At 34.6% G+C, this 15,743-nt stretch overlaps 1 protein-coding gene across 2 annotated transcripts in view; it reads right to left on the reverse strand.

Moving 5' to 3' along the window:
* Nucleotides 1–15,743, reverse strand: part of RABL3 (RAB, member of RAS oncogene family like 3) — a 72,225-nt gene that overhangs the window by 48,951 nt on the left and 7,531 nt on the right. For both annotated transcript variants that reach the window (XR_007951901.1, XM_051985363.1), the window contains exon 2: nucleotides 9,259–9,350. Coding sequence is in view for 1 of the 2 variants with exons in the window: in XM_051985363.1 (XP_051841323.1) it covers nucleotides 9,259–9,350 (92 nt within the window). In the remaining variant the exon portion in view is untranslated. The remainder of the gene's footprint in view (nucleotides 1–9,258; nucleotides 9,351–15,743) is intronic.

A 15,743-nucleotide genomic window follows, 5' to 3' on the forward strand; every position in this document is an offset into this window, starting at 1 on the left:
GAGAAAGAAAAAAATAAGCAAGCAACAACAATAACAAAAGTGAAAATAGTTTGCTGCAATCCACATTCTGTCTCCATAGTTCTCTCTCTGGATATGACTGGCATTTTTCATCATGTCTACTGGAACTGCCTTGAATCACTTCACTGATGAAAAGAGCCAAGTCCATCACAGTTGATCATCACATAATCTTGTTACTGTGTACAATGTTCTTGGTTCTAATTACTTCACCTCAAAATACTTTTAAATGCTTTTTAAAAGTATTTTATGAAATCCTACCTCAGACATATATATAAGTTATAACCTTTAATAAGTCATTAACATAGTCTAACAACAAATCTAACAACTTCTTTTATCCTCAGCTCCCTAATCTATAAAATAGGGAAAATAATAGCATGAACCTCACAGAGTTGTTGTGAGAATCAAAATGAATTAAATAATTATAAAGTACTTGCAAACAATAATTACATAAAATTAATTATTATTAGTGATTGTTTCATTATGAAGGCATTTGTATATGGTTTAGCTGACTGTAGTGAAGTAGATGACCTTCAAATCTAAAAGCCTATAATTCTGTGAAACTAAACCCACACAAAGGAAAATGATTGAGAAATTTGTAAATTTCTCATATGCTATGCAAATATAATGTATTACTATTATTATTGTATTACAGTATAACAACTGATGTTCGTTGTGACACTGTGCTACTAATGAAAGATTAAAGTAGATTTATTATCCTCTATATGAAGATAGAAAAATATAAATATAAGTTCATATCTTAAATGGTTACAACTTTGGAAAAGCATTGGCTCTTGTTAGCTCTTAAGTTATCTAGATGATTTGATTATCTGGAACAACTCCTTGACTATGAATTCTAGATAATTAAGATTTTATGGTATTCAAATTAATACTTTATTGGATAGCACCATCATATAATTCTCAAACTGTTTCACGTAAACCTCCCCTAAAAACTCTGCAACTACATGCAATGAGGTAGGAGGTAAAGGTCCTTTGAAGGCAGGACTATGTCATGTGCTTTCACTGAAACTTCCACAGCATATTCTAGGCACACAGTAGTTAGTTGCTCCATAAATACTTCCTGTCTTGAACAGATTTTAAATGACATGACTAAATAGTGCCTTGCAGAGCTAACACAGAGCTGTGAGATTACCTCTGATTTCACAAGAGTGAGTAATTTCTATGAGAAAGCCTGATGTTGACATAGTAAGTGGCACCTTATTCAAAGTCATTGCTATCCTAAAAACAGAATGTGGTAAGAATGAATATAAAACAAAAAGAAATGTGCTTTTTATGGAAGGCAGGTCTCAGAGGCCTTGAAATTTATGGTCATTAAAAGATTCTACAAAAATTTTTCGAACAGCACAGTACTTCTTCACAAGCAGCACACAGATAGGCTGTTCATCAAGTGAGAAGAGGCTCCTCAACATCTTCAGTCTAAAGTTCTACTATTATTAAGGACCTTCTCATTTGCCAAAACCCTTATATTTTTATTAAACACAAATCAGCAGTAAATAGGTTAAATCTTTGTTCCATTTTAAAAAATTTATTTATTGTTACACTTTAAGTTCCAAACTCTCTCTTTCTATGTATACACACACACAAAACGCACACACACATACTATACATACTTTTATTTATCATTTTTTTCTCTGGAAATAGATAACATCTTCCTTCTTAGGGCCTTGATTAGGACAACTTGATTAACAGTTATTCTTCAAAAGCTCTTTTTGGCTTGGCTCATTTCACTTTTACTGTTTCATGCAAGTCTTTCCATACTGTTTTTCAAAATTAACTTACTAATCATTTCTAATGGTGTAGTAGTATCTCAACACAATCATATACTACAATTTGTTCAGCAATTTCCCAATTGATGGGCATTCCCTCAAATTCCATTTCTTTACCACCACAAAGAGAGCCGCTATAAAATATTTTAAGACATATAGGTTCTTTATTTCTTCCATGATCACCTTGAAAAACAGACTTAATAGTGGTTTTGCTGGGTCAAAGAATATACAATTTTATAATTCTTTGGGCATAGTTCCAAATTGCTCTCCAAAATGGTTCAATCAGTTCACAGTTCCATCAAAAGTGTATTAATGTCCCAGTTGTTCCACATCCTCTCCAACAATTGTCATTTTCTCCTTTTATCATTTTAGCCAATCTGATGGGTTGAGATGATAGGTCAAAGTTGTTTTAATTTTGCAGTTCTCTAATCAATAATGATTTAGAGCATTTTTATATGATTATAGATAGCTTTGATTTCATAAAAAAAAACTGCATGTTCATACGTTTTTGATAATTTATCAATGGGGAAAGACTCAGTTTTATAAATTTGACAGTTCTCTATATATTTGAAAAATGAGATCTTTATTGGAGAAACTGTCTACAAATTTTTTCTCTCTCAATTTTCTGTTTTGCTTCTAATCATATATATATTAGCTTTTATTTGTACAACCCCTTTTCAATTTAATGAAATCAAAATTATCTGTTTTACATCTCACAACTTTCTATCCTCTGTTTGTTCATAAATTCTTCTACTATCCATAAGTCTGGTAAGTAATATGTTTCATGTTCTTCAATTCTTTTTTGTAATAACTCTTTATATATAAAGTCATGTATTCATTTGAACCTTATCTTGATAAATGGCATAAATAAGATAGAGGTCTATACTCAATTTATGACAGACTGCTTTCCAGTTTTCTTAACAATTTTTACTCATAAATTCTTATCCTCAAAGCTTAAATCTTTATTATTATCAAACCTAAAGTTACTATGATCATTTACTACTGTGTACTGTATACTGTTCCACTGAACCATGTATCTATTTCTTAGCTAGTACCAGATAGTTGTTGATAGATGCTACTTTCTAATTTAGTTTAAGATCTGGTATTGCCAAAACTCCTTGCTTTACATATTTTTTTTCATTAATTCCTTTGATATTCTTGACCTTTTGGTTCTTCAAAATGAATTCTGTACCATTTTTTCTAGCTCAATGACATAACTGTTTGGCAATTTAATTGGAACAACATTAAATAAGTAGATTAGGTTAGATGGAGTTGTTATTTTTGTCATATTGGCTTTGCCCACCTATGAACAATTACTATTTCTCCAATTATTTAATCTGATTTTATTTATATAAAGTGTTTTATAATTATGTTCATGTAGTTCCTGCGTTTGTATTGGCAGGTATACTCACAAATACTATATGCTGTCTATTTTATTTTAAATGAGGTGTCTCTTCTTCCAGAGTTGTGTGGGTGATATATAGAAATGCTGATGATTTATATAGGTTTATTTTATATCCTGTTATGTACTAAAATTATTATTTTCATTAGCTTTTTAGATGAGTCTCTAGGATTTTCCAAGTATATCATCCTATCACCTGCAGAAAGAGATATTATTTCGTTGCCCATTTTGATTCCTTCAATTTTTTTCTCTTATTATTATTTCTAATATAATATTGAATAATACTGGTGATAATGGACATCTATGATTCACTCTTGATATACTAGTTAGGGTTCTAGCTTATCCCCATTACAAATAACACTAGCTGATGTTTTTAGATAGATGCTTCTTAACACTTTAAGGAAAAATCCATTTATACCTATGGTTTCAATAATTTTTTCAAAAATAGAAATGAGTACTATTTTGTCAAAAGTGTTATCTATATCTATTGTTATAATTATAGGATTTCTTTGTTTCATTTTAAGTTATAAGTTTTTGTAATTTTGAAAAAAAATTATTAACAGAAATTGGATACTCTAATAAAGAACACAGGATGGAGCAAGTGTTCTCCAATATATTCAATTAAGGAACTGTGTCTGCTGAATCACACTTTATATGCCCTTTTCAGGCCCAGGAAAAATCAGAATACTTTTGTGGGAGAGACTGAGCAAAGAAAGCAGTGTATCAATGCTGGGGTAGTACAAGAGGATGGCTGCCATCACTTCTGATGAAAAACCTGATCTCTCTCTACTACTTTCTTTACTCTGCTATTTGTTATGCTTTCCTGACAGTATTTCAATGCCCACTGGGGTGTGCAATTCTTTGACTATTAACCCTCAGCTGGATATACTTGGTTTTGTGCCCAGATAGTTCAACCTGCTTGCCATCTCAAAATGTATTTGATGCAAATCTCATCATCTTTCTGAAGTCTTAGGGGAAGAGATGGCCCTCTTTTCCAAAACCAACTTCTTCATAAATTTTATCATCTAGCCCATCTTTATAATTATTTTTTCAAGCTCTCTTCCACTGTTTCTTCTCTATCTTGAACCAATAAGTTATCTTTATGAGAAGAGAAAAAAAAGCAACACCTTCAATTCATCTGTTGTCCCTCTGACCTAAAGGTTTTTAATCTTTTCTGTGTCATGGATCTTTCTGGCAAACTGGCAGAACCACTGGACCTTTATCTGCATAATTTTCATTTATTTATTTATTTATTTGCTGAGGCAATTGGGGTTAAGTGACTTGCCCAAGGTCACACAACTATTAAGTGTTATGTGTCTCAAGGTGGATTTGGACTTTGGCCTTCCTGACTCCAGTGTCAACGCTCTCATCACTGTGCCATTTAGCTGTTTCTGCATAATGTTTTTAAATGCATAAAATACATATATTTTACAAAATAATCCAATGATAGTGAGAAACAGATTTTTAAATATTATTTTCTTGCTCTACTGGTAACAACCAGTACATACAAATCTCTTTTTTAGCTTTGATTTTCATTTTTTCCAGTTAAGATTTCTCACTGCATCCAGAGCCATCTCCAGTTATCCTGATCTATATCTTGCCACTGAATCTAGATGGCTCTGGGGGACAGAATATAGCTGGGGACCTTGCACATCCTTGCTTCACTTAAATCCAATTTACTTGCAAGTAATGACATCACCTTTCCGATGTCATGGTCCTCTTCAAGAACCAAAGACAAATAACAATAAAGAGCATTTAAAAATATAAATGTCTCTCTTGACCTTCTCCCTCCCATAATGAGAAAACATATAGAAAGAAAAGGAAGAGAGAGAGAAAGAAAGAAAGAAAGAAAGAAAGAAAGAAAGAAAGAAAGAAAGAAAGAAAAGAAAGAAAGAAAGGAGGGAGAGAAAGAGGGAGGGGGAAAGGGAAGAAGGGAAGGAGGAAAATCTGATAAAACAAATTCTCCCACAGTAACCAAGTCCACTTCAGTACTTCCTATGGCACAATAATAATGTAATACTTTCCTATGTCATAATTTGTGTAGCCATTCTCCAACATGAGGATATCCCTTAGTTTCCAGTTTATGGTCACCAAGAAAAGAGCTGTTCTAAATGTTTTTGTACATGAAGGTACTGTTTTTCTTTGATTACCCTGGGATTTAATCTTAATGGTAGCTTACGTAGCTGAATCAAAAGATATGTACAGAGTTTAATAACTTTCTGGTTAGAATTTTCATTTGCTTTCCAGAATGGCAAGACCAATTCACAACTCCATTTAAAGGGCACTAGTGGACCTATTCCCCTCCAATATTTCATTTTTATTTTTTCTTCATAGGTGTAAGGTGAAACTTCAGAGTTGCTTTAATTTTTTTCTTTAATTACTAGTTGATTTATAGCTTTTCCACCAGGAAATGCTTTCCCCCTCCTCTCTTTAAAATTATCTATTTATATTATTTGACCATTTGTTTACTAGAGAAAAGTTCTTAGTCATATTTTTGAATTAGTTCTTTATATGTCTTAGAAATGAGAGCTTTATAAAAGAAATTTGCAACAATGATTTTTCCCCCTTTCTGAATTCTTCTGGTAGCTTTGCTCTGGTAATTAAATTATACTGATTAAATTTTTACATTAGATTATGAGAGTCAGGACTAATGTCATTTTTTTTTTTTTGGTCTGAACAAGATGAATAAAGTAAGGTTTCAAAATTCTATTGAGGCAAATTTAAATATATTCCATATCTATTCCCAGATTATAATTTCAGAGATAACAATATTTTGTATGTTTCATTATCATATAATTAAGGAAACTATACTTCTGTCACTTCCAAAATGACAAAGAAAATTCATGTCCCCATTTCCTTGTCTTTGAGATAAGTTTGAATCAACCTTGTAGTCAACGTTAATCCAAAGATTTCAGTAATTTTACTTTATTAATGCAACTTATTAATAATACCTCTTGAAATGAAATCCACCATTTTTTCATGTTGTTCACTTCTATACCTATTTGGCTTCTCAGTAGAACAGAAATAAGCTCAGTGTGATATAACTATTTCCAAGGGAGCTTTGAAAAGTACATTTTAATGAATCCACCTACAATCTAGAGAACCTCTCTCACAGGCTCTGATAAAACAGAAGCAATAATGGCAATATTTATCTATACTCTAGAAAATACTCATTTCAACTTACTTAGGTAGAAGCATTGCAAAGTCAAATTTCTTCTGGGGAAAAAGTGTTTATTTTGTTTTAACAAGTCATAATAACTTAAATTTTCACATACCTTTTTTCCTTTGAAGTGTCATGGAAAAAAATCTATTATACTTTCCTGGAGAAATGCAATCATTTTAAGGGGGTATGGCAGAAATGATTAAATGTAAATAGTACTATTTTTCCCAATTACATGTAAAGATAGTAAAGATAGTTTTTCAACATTCATTTTTTATAAGATTTTTTAGTTCCTTTTTTTCCACCCCCACAACAGCAAGCAATCTGAGGTAGGATATACATGTACAATCCTGTTAAATATACATCTATATTAGTTATGTTGTGAACAAAGAATCAGAACAAAGGGGAAAAAAACATGAGAAAGACTTAAAAACAATAGCAGCAAAGTAAAAACAGCATACTTTGATCTACATTCAGACTCCATATTTCTTTTTCTGGATGTGGATGGCATTTTCCATCATAAATGAATTATCTTGAATATATATTTAACATATATATATATATATATATATAATATTACATAATATATGTAATAACATATATGATATAACATATAATATATATCCTTGAATATAGTGCTTAAAAGCATTAAGCTATTCAAAGTTAATCATTACATATTGTTGCTGTAACTGCGCACCATGTTCTTCTAGTTGGTGCGACTTTCATTATACCAAATAATCCAACTTGATTTTTCAAAAAGGAATTGCTGAGTACCAAACAGGCCAAAATAATCAGTCAAATGATTTGTAAGAGCTATGGCTTTTCTTCCTACTGCTTATGTACTTTCTTAGGATGAGAACACCTAATTCTATCTTGATTCTTACTTTGGGGAATCCTATTCTTTGAGTACAGTGTACTTTCTGTGCAATAGGGCGGGAGAGGCAAGTATAAAATACTTCTAATATTCCCAGTAAAGCTTGAAGAAGTATAATTTCTTCCCTCTACATAACATAGATTCTTAAAAGTTAATAATTAATGACAAGCAATTTTTAGAAGATAAAATCAAAGCTATTTATAATCATATAAAAATGCTCCAATTCATTATTTGGAAAAGTGAAAATTAAAATAACTTTGAGGTACCATTTCACACCTATCAGACTGAAAAGGAAAATGCCAAATGTTGGAGGGGGTGTGGAAAAACAGGGACACTAAAACACTGTTGATAGATTTGCGAACCAATCTGACCAATATGGAGAACAATTTGGAATTATGCCCAAAAGGATATGAAACTGTGCATACTCTTTGATTCAGCAATACCATTATTAGATCTGTATTCCAAAGAGATCAAAGAAAAATGGAAAGGATCTTTTGTACAAAAATATTTATAGCAGCTCTATTTGTAATGGCAAAGAACTAGAAATTTAGGGGATGTCCATCAATCGGGGAATGGTTGAGCAAGTTATAGTATATGATTATAATACAACATTAATGTGCTGTGAAAAACTGACAAGCAGGATGGTTTCAGAATAACCTAGGAAGACTTAATATGAACTGATAGAAAGTGAAGTAAGCAGAACCAGAAAACTACCAAATACAGTTATGGAAATATTGTACAATGAAAAACTGCACTATTTGCAGCAATACAATGATCTAAGACAATTCTGATTTATAAAGAAAAATGCTTTCCATCTCCAGAGAAAGAATTGATGGAATCTAAATGCAGACTGAACCCTATTTTTTTTTTTTTTACTATGTTATTCTTAGGGGTTTTTTTTGGTCTATCTTTCCTTTTGCAAAATAGCGAATATAAAAATGTTTTGCATGATTGCACATTTACAATCTATATAGAGGAAGAGAATTTGTAACTCAAAATTAAAAAAAAAATCAATTTAAAAATCTTTGTTTACATACAATTGAAAAAAGTTAAGTTAAATGAAAAAAAAGTTAATTACTATGAAGAGCCAACTCCTTGTAATTTAATCCGTCTTTCATGGATTCTTAACTACAAGATTGTACTACTATCTACTTGCAGAATTCAAAGTTTTACCAGTTAGATCTCCAACTTAACTTGAATAAGCTGTGTCTCATCCAACCCCCTCCCATAAATTATTAAATTAAGGCTCGTCATATTACAAAGCCCCATAAGACTTGCTGGCACATCAATAGGCTTCTAATCAACTTCAGGACTATTTTACTGAAGTGCCACCTCCCCTTACCCCTTTCTCTTTGCTGATCTAAAACATTTCCTCAGTGTGGGAAAGGCCAGCATCTCTATTTTAAAGATTATGCTCAAAAAAAAAAAAAAAAAAAAGATTATGCTCTATGAAACTGGTTGCATGTTTACCTAGTAAAGCTAAAGAAAATATTAGGATCTTCTTCATCTTTCCATGATTTTGGAGTGACATTTTTGTGCTGTGCTCCCTTTCAGGAACAGGCATCTATACTCTGTTCCCTTTAATTTGTTCAGGCTCTCAGTATGGTAAACACATGAAACTTAGAACAAATTAGTCTCAGCCATGTTTGCTAATACACAATTGTTTTTGGACTATTCCACAATTAAGACAAAAATTCCCCTATTCCCAATCCATCATCTTCACTAAAGGCAAGAAAGGACCAAATCAGAAGTGACCAACTACATAAGGTAATACCTTTGCTGAGGAAATCCCAAAATTACTTGTGTGGAATAAACCAGAGTTGTGCTCTATCATATGAACAGATGTGCATTATATAGCACTTTGAACCAAGTCCTTATCAGAAAGTTCTAGGACTTAACCGATTTTACAGTTTAATTTGAACTTGTGATTTAAAGGTATACAATGAATTCTAAGAGAATTCATTTCCTTAACCTATGTAAACATAGTTTTTGGAAAAACTAAAATCTAAAGATTACATACTCGAACATCCACTGAGCAGCCCACGGTCCAGGATGGATTTCCCAACACCTGATTTTGACACAAAAGATGAACAAGTGAAGATTTCCCAACACCTGAAAAAGATAAATACTTCAATTTGTGTGTATATTGGAATCTATCTTCATACCTTTCAGCACAAAATCTTGCCTCTTACTTTAGAGTTTAAAAGCATCCATCTTTTAACTCTCCTGTAACTGACATCTCAAAATCTCCCTATAAATGTCTACATCCAACCCTATTCCTTCTCTATGCCATAGCTAACTTCTTCACTTGTGCCCTTTATCCTATCAGCTTCAAAAGCTTTATCCAGTAAGCATTCTTCAACTTGCTCCATCTTCCCTTCCTCTCTCTTCAATTTTTCCTTATTTACTAGTTTCTTCCATACTGTCTAAAAACAAAACCCAATGGTCTATCTTTAAAACAAAACAAAATAAGGTATTTGCCTTTGACCTTACCTTTGTGCCAAGCTATCACCTTCCTTTATCTTTCTTCTTCTTCTCTGCTTAACTTCTCAGATAAGTTGTGTCACATCACTGCCTCCACCTGCTACTCATTCACTCCTCAACAACTTAGAATTTGGCTTCTAAACCTACTATATGATTAAAACTGTTTTCTTAAGGTCTCCAATGATGTCTTAATTGCTAAATCCAAATGCTCATTTTCCCCCCTCAGTCTTCAGTCTCCTTGACCACTGTTCCTTCTGCATTCCCTGTCATCTCCTGGCTTCTATGACACTGATCTCTCCTAGTAGTTCTCCTTATACAATTGCACTTTTAAAAATCTCTTTTGATAGCCTATCATCTGCTTGCCCCTCTAAGAATGGGAGTCCCCTTTCCTCTCCTGAGATGACTGCGTCTTATGGTTTGAATTCAATTATGCTACATACATTAACTCCAGACATCTATCTGTCCTGTGCTATTCTCACCCCTAAACTCTGGTGCTATATCACTAACTGCCCAATCTTACATCCACCTCCACACATTTTTTTAAAACCTGGATTACCATAGCCAAAGATCTCATTATCTACTACAAACCTACTGGTGATTATCTTAGCTGGTAGACTGTTCCTTAGATGGCAGACAATCTCTCATATTCCAATCCTTTCCAGCTTTGGAAAACCTAACAGAGCTTGCACCTCTTTGGAAAACCCAGCTCACCTTCCTGACATGAAGTACCAGAGTAAGACTGCTGGGGTGGAAAAGAAGAGGGCTGATCAAGTCATAAGGGTAAGGAATAAAAGTTGGACAGGCTGAGTGCTCCCCTAGTATACATGAACTACTAGAAGAAATAGACAAAAGGCTTCAGTTAGTGTTGGATGGATTCTCTAAATGGATAGTACAACAGAAAGGACATTGAATTTGAAGTCGTAAGACTGAATTTTTTTTCCTGGGGCTAGGGAGGAAACAACACAATCCAGGTTTAGTGATGTGCTCAGGGTCACACAGCTAGTAAGAGTCAAATGACAAGAATGAATGGTGAATCCTAGCCCTGCAACATCCTTCTCATATGACCTATAGCTAGATATTTCATCTCTTTGATTCTCAGTTTCCTCATCCAATAATCTCTAAGGTCCCTTTCCAGTTCTAAATTCTGTGAGGCTTTTGATGAGTGAACAAAAACACTTATATGCCAATATTTATGACTTTGCTAAAAGACTTAAAACAAGAATCACATAAGATAAGAAGGGGGAGAAGTGGCACTTTGCAGGGGAGAGAGAGATTTCACTCACACCAAAGGAACTGCAATTTTTAAGTTTTAAGCGCACTTAACTTGCAAACTTTGTCTAATGGTCAAATCAGCCATACTGCTAAAGAAGCTGAACTTCATCCACGTAAATATTACTGTTTTAAAAGAAATCAGAGGACGTGAAATTGCAGCAAAATTGAGGAGGAGGATTTGTTCTTGTACCTAAAGACATCAAGAAGCATCATTTCAGGGATCGTTTGGTTACCTCACTTCAAATGCTCATGAGACTAAGCCAATGGATAGTCATTTATTAGCAGGAGATGAAGTTGAGAAAACTTTGATAATATCTTGATTCAGGGAACCTTTCTGGTGACTTCAATGTGAAAGAAAAAAGTTCAACAGCAAGAGCAGTTAGAAAAATAAGAGCCCCTCATCTGTATCTCGGATTTAGGGCTGAGAAATCTTCTAAACCAATCCTCTTGTTTCACAGATAAGGAAATCAAAGCTCAAAGAGATAAGTGGTTTACTCAAGGTCACTTATGTAAGGCACAGTATGAATATTAAAAGACAGGTACAATTTTGGGCAAGTACTAAATGAAACCATAAAAAATGAAGCTGCATTTAACAGGAAATGTCTGGTGATCAGTCATTTCATAATCAACAATCTGTGTGCTGTCACATCATTGCCTGGTTAGAGAAAAAGGGGCAAGTATTTACTAAGACTTAGAGCAGTGGGCATCTAACTTAAACAAGCTGTAAATAAAATCTGAAAATCTGGAACTGGATAAAAGATAATTCAATTCAACAGGCATTTAATGAGCAGCTATTATATACTTTGTGTTAGATGCTGGAGAATATAAAAAGAAAATAGTTCCTGCCCTAAAGTTGCTTAAAGTATACTGGGAAGAAACATGATGTACACAAATAAAGCTACAAAATAAATACAAGTAAAAATGGAGTTACTTTGGTGGAAGCACCAACACAACCTCTCTCCCCCAAGTCTATAGAAAAGACATCCAATACAATATGATCCAATATGGCCTTATAGGGATTTGATAACAAAGGAGGTCATTTTATGCTGGGATGAGAGACATAACCTTTTCAAATATACAGATGATGCTGAAAGATATTAATAATAATGATGATGATAAAAATAATAACTGACAGTTCTACTGCATCTACCATGTGCTATATACTGTGCTAAATGCTTTACAATTATTATCTCTTTTGATCTTCACAGTAACTCTGAGAGCTAGGTGCTATTAGTATACTCATTTTGCAGGAAACTGAGGCAAAGAGCAGTTAAGTGAGTTGGTCAGAGTCACATAGCTAGTATTTGAGGCAATATCTGAACTCAGACCTTTCTGATTTCAAGTCTAGTACTCTATTCACTTTACCAGCTATACCTTATTCTTCCCAAACTCAGTCTTTTTCATCATGACTTTGAAACTATACCTCCTCACTCAGGCCACTAATTCCTATTCTGACTACATTCTTTTCTCTTCACAATCTCAATCCTTTAGTTGGAACAAGTCCAACTTGCCTATCCTGTAGTCTTCATGCTTATACCCTGTAAAACTGCAATCCTGGAATTCGCCAGTCATCCATCCCCTTTGTGCCTCATTAGGAAGGGAGCAAAAGGGATTTACCCACTGGTGAATCTGTCCACTGTCCACTGCTGCCACCAACCCCTCCTCATCTCACCTCAGGGTCCACTACAAAATTTAATTATCTAACCTTAATACCTGGATCCTTAATATAGTTAAGGCAATTCTTTTACTCCATAATTAATTGTCACCCATTCACCACAACAGCTGTTTTAAATCTATCCTCAAGCCTCCTGCAGCCCCTTTCCCCCCCCCCTTCCAGATGAGGTCCTTGCTTTGCCCTTCACAAATAAAAAAAAATGATGAAAACAAAGGAAATTGAGATAATTCACCAAGAGCTCCCTCTTCCCCCTCCTCATCAGACAATCCCTTAACACCATTCCTGATCATTTCATCCTTAAGAGGAGATGGCTCTTTCCCTCAAGGCTGACTCCTCTACACGTAATCTTGATCTTAACCTCTCCCATCTTTTCCAAAAATTGGCCCCATTTTTACTCCTCTCTCTCCTATAATTTTCAATCTTTGGTTCCTTCCCTGTTGTCTACATATATTCCCAAATCATTCCCTACTAGGTCTGACCAATCCTGCTATCATCCTGCATCTCCTCTCTATCTTAGACAAACTAATCTACCCATGGCTTTTTCTCTTCTTAACCTTCTGCAATCAAGCTTCCAAGTCTCATTGTTCAATTGATAAAGCTCTCTCCAAGTTATAAATGATTTCTTAATTGTCAAATCTATCTCCATTACTCAATTTTCATTCTTCTTTATCTCTGCAACATTTGACACTATTGACTATCCTCTCCTCCTGAATAAGTGCTGGGTTTTCAAAACACTTTTTTTTCTTGGTTCTGTTCCTACATTTCTGATTTATTTCTTTCTCTTCGGACAATTCATAATCCATGTCACACCCACTGCTCTAGGATTTCTTATCTTTTCTTACTATATTCACTTGGTGACTTCATGTTCCCATAAGCATTTCTATGCTAATGATTCCTAGACTTATCTGTCCAGCCCTTGCCTCTGTCCTCCTGCCTCAGTAACTGTGTACTAGACATTTCAAACTGACTGTCCAAGAGATAGCTTGAGCTTAACATGTTCAAAACAGAACTCATTACCTTTCCCCAAAACCCATCCCTTCTTCCAAACTTCCATGACTGTCAAGAGCAGTGCCATCCTTCTTGTCATCCATGTTCATAAACTCAGTGCCATCCTTGATTTCATACTCATCCTATACATCCAATCAATTCTCTACCTCTTGCCTATGTCTCTCATTCTCAATTAAACCACTGCCACCTCAGATCAGGCTTTCATTAACTCTCCCCACCTCAAGCCTCTCCCTATTCCCACAGATTTTCCAAACGTCAACTCTGATAATGTTCTCCTACCTCCTCTGAACACCCAAGAAATTCTAGTGGTTATTTTTCACTTCTAAGGGTAAAAATGAACTCTTCTGCTTTGTATTTGAAGATTTTTACCATTCTCTGCACCTTCTCTGCACCCTGAGATCCAGCCTCTCCTGATCTAATCTTGTTCCAAATACCTGACTTTCCATCTTGGTGCTTTTGCATGAGTTAGTATGGTTCCCTAAAAGACAGCCCAACTTCTTTTGGGAATTCTTGGTTTGCATCAAGACTCAGTTCAGGTGTCCTCTTCTGATGACCTTTTCTGATGACCTCAGCTGCTAATGTGTTTCTTCCCAAAATGACTGACTGCTGTGCACACTGACGGAGGGACACACACACACACCCCCTCCCCCAAATAGGTGACATAGTAAATAAAGCGCCAGACCTGGACTCAGGATGACCTGAATTCAAATCCAGTCTCAGACACTAGCTGTGTGACCCTAGTGTTATCTAATTTACAATGTAGGCACCCTTGAGGCAGGTATTGGTTCATTTTTGTTTTATCTATCTCAGCCTTTAGTACAGTGCCTAATAGACATTAAGTGCTTAAAAATGCTTAATGATAAATGCATTGAAGAGTCAAGGATAACTATGAGATTCCAAACTTGAGCAAATGGGAAATGGGAAAAAGAAATTGGGAAATTAGAAAAAGAAGCAGGTTTTGGAGGGAGGAGGGGGGAGGGAGAAAGAATTTGAGATATCTATTAGGTGTTCAGGAAATAGCTAACAGGAAGATGATGATAAAAGATTAGAGATCAAGTGAGGGATTAGGGCTAGGTTTGGAAGTCATCTGCAGAGAGATAGCTGACTCCATGTAAGACAAAGAGATCACTAATTGAAGAGGGGAGAAATTTTAAAAATAGCTAGCATTTATTTAGCTCTTTAAGATCTGTGAAGCACTTTACATATTTTATTTCTTTTGAACCTGACAACTCTGTAAAACAGGTTTTATTTTGTAGACAATCCTGGCCAGATAGCTATTAAGTGTCAATTGTCAGACTGGATTTGAATTCAGCTCCTCCAGAGCTAGCTGCCCTCGGGGGACTGGGTTTTACTGAAGAGGAATCAGGCTAAGAGAGGTTGATTGACTTTGTTCAGGTTATACACACAACTCTGGTAGGCTGTTTTTGTTCTAGAAGAAGAACAAATACATCAGAAAAGCGATGTTATGGCTTGCAAATGAACTGGACTTAAGTGAGACACGGCAGTGCAAAGTCACCAGCCTCACACTCATTCCTTCGGAGCAGAAAGGGTTCAGTGGCAAGCCATAGGTCAGGATGGGTAGAGATGATCTTGGAGGAAGTGGGAGATGTTGGCCTTTTTAAGCTAAGTTCTTTCCCAGCTCTGTTTGCCTGAGGTAACCCAATCAGTGATTAAGACTAGGCAAGAAACCAGAAGCCAGAAAAATGGCTTCTTTTACCTGTTCAAAATAAAATATATATGTGTGTATTTATATTATATTATGTTATATTTATATCATATTATATTTATAAAATATATATGTATTTATGTGTGTGTGTGTGTGTGTGTGTGTGTGTATACATGTACACACACACACACACACACACACACATCAATTTGGGAGGGAAAGACCTTCAAAGGTTCTGACCAGAATGGAAACAATTGCTATTTACACTCTGACACAAAAACCCCTGGCAATTAAGAAATAAAGATTTACACACACACACACACACACACACACACACAGACACGCGCGCGCACGCAAAAAATTTTTTATTTATGTAAAAATAATAGCTAAAACAAGTCGG

Source organism: Antechinus flavipes, chromosome 3 (genome assembly GCF_016432865.1).
Source record: "Antechinus flavipes isolate AdamAnt ecotype Samford, QLD, Australia chromosome 3, AdamAnt_v2, whole genome shotgun sequence".
Taxonomy (NCBI): domain Eukaryota; kingdom Metazoa; phylum Chordata; class Mammalia; order Dasyuromorphia; family Dasyuridae; genus Antechinus; species Antechinus flavipes.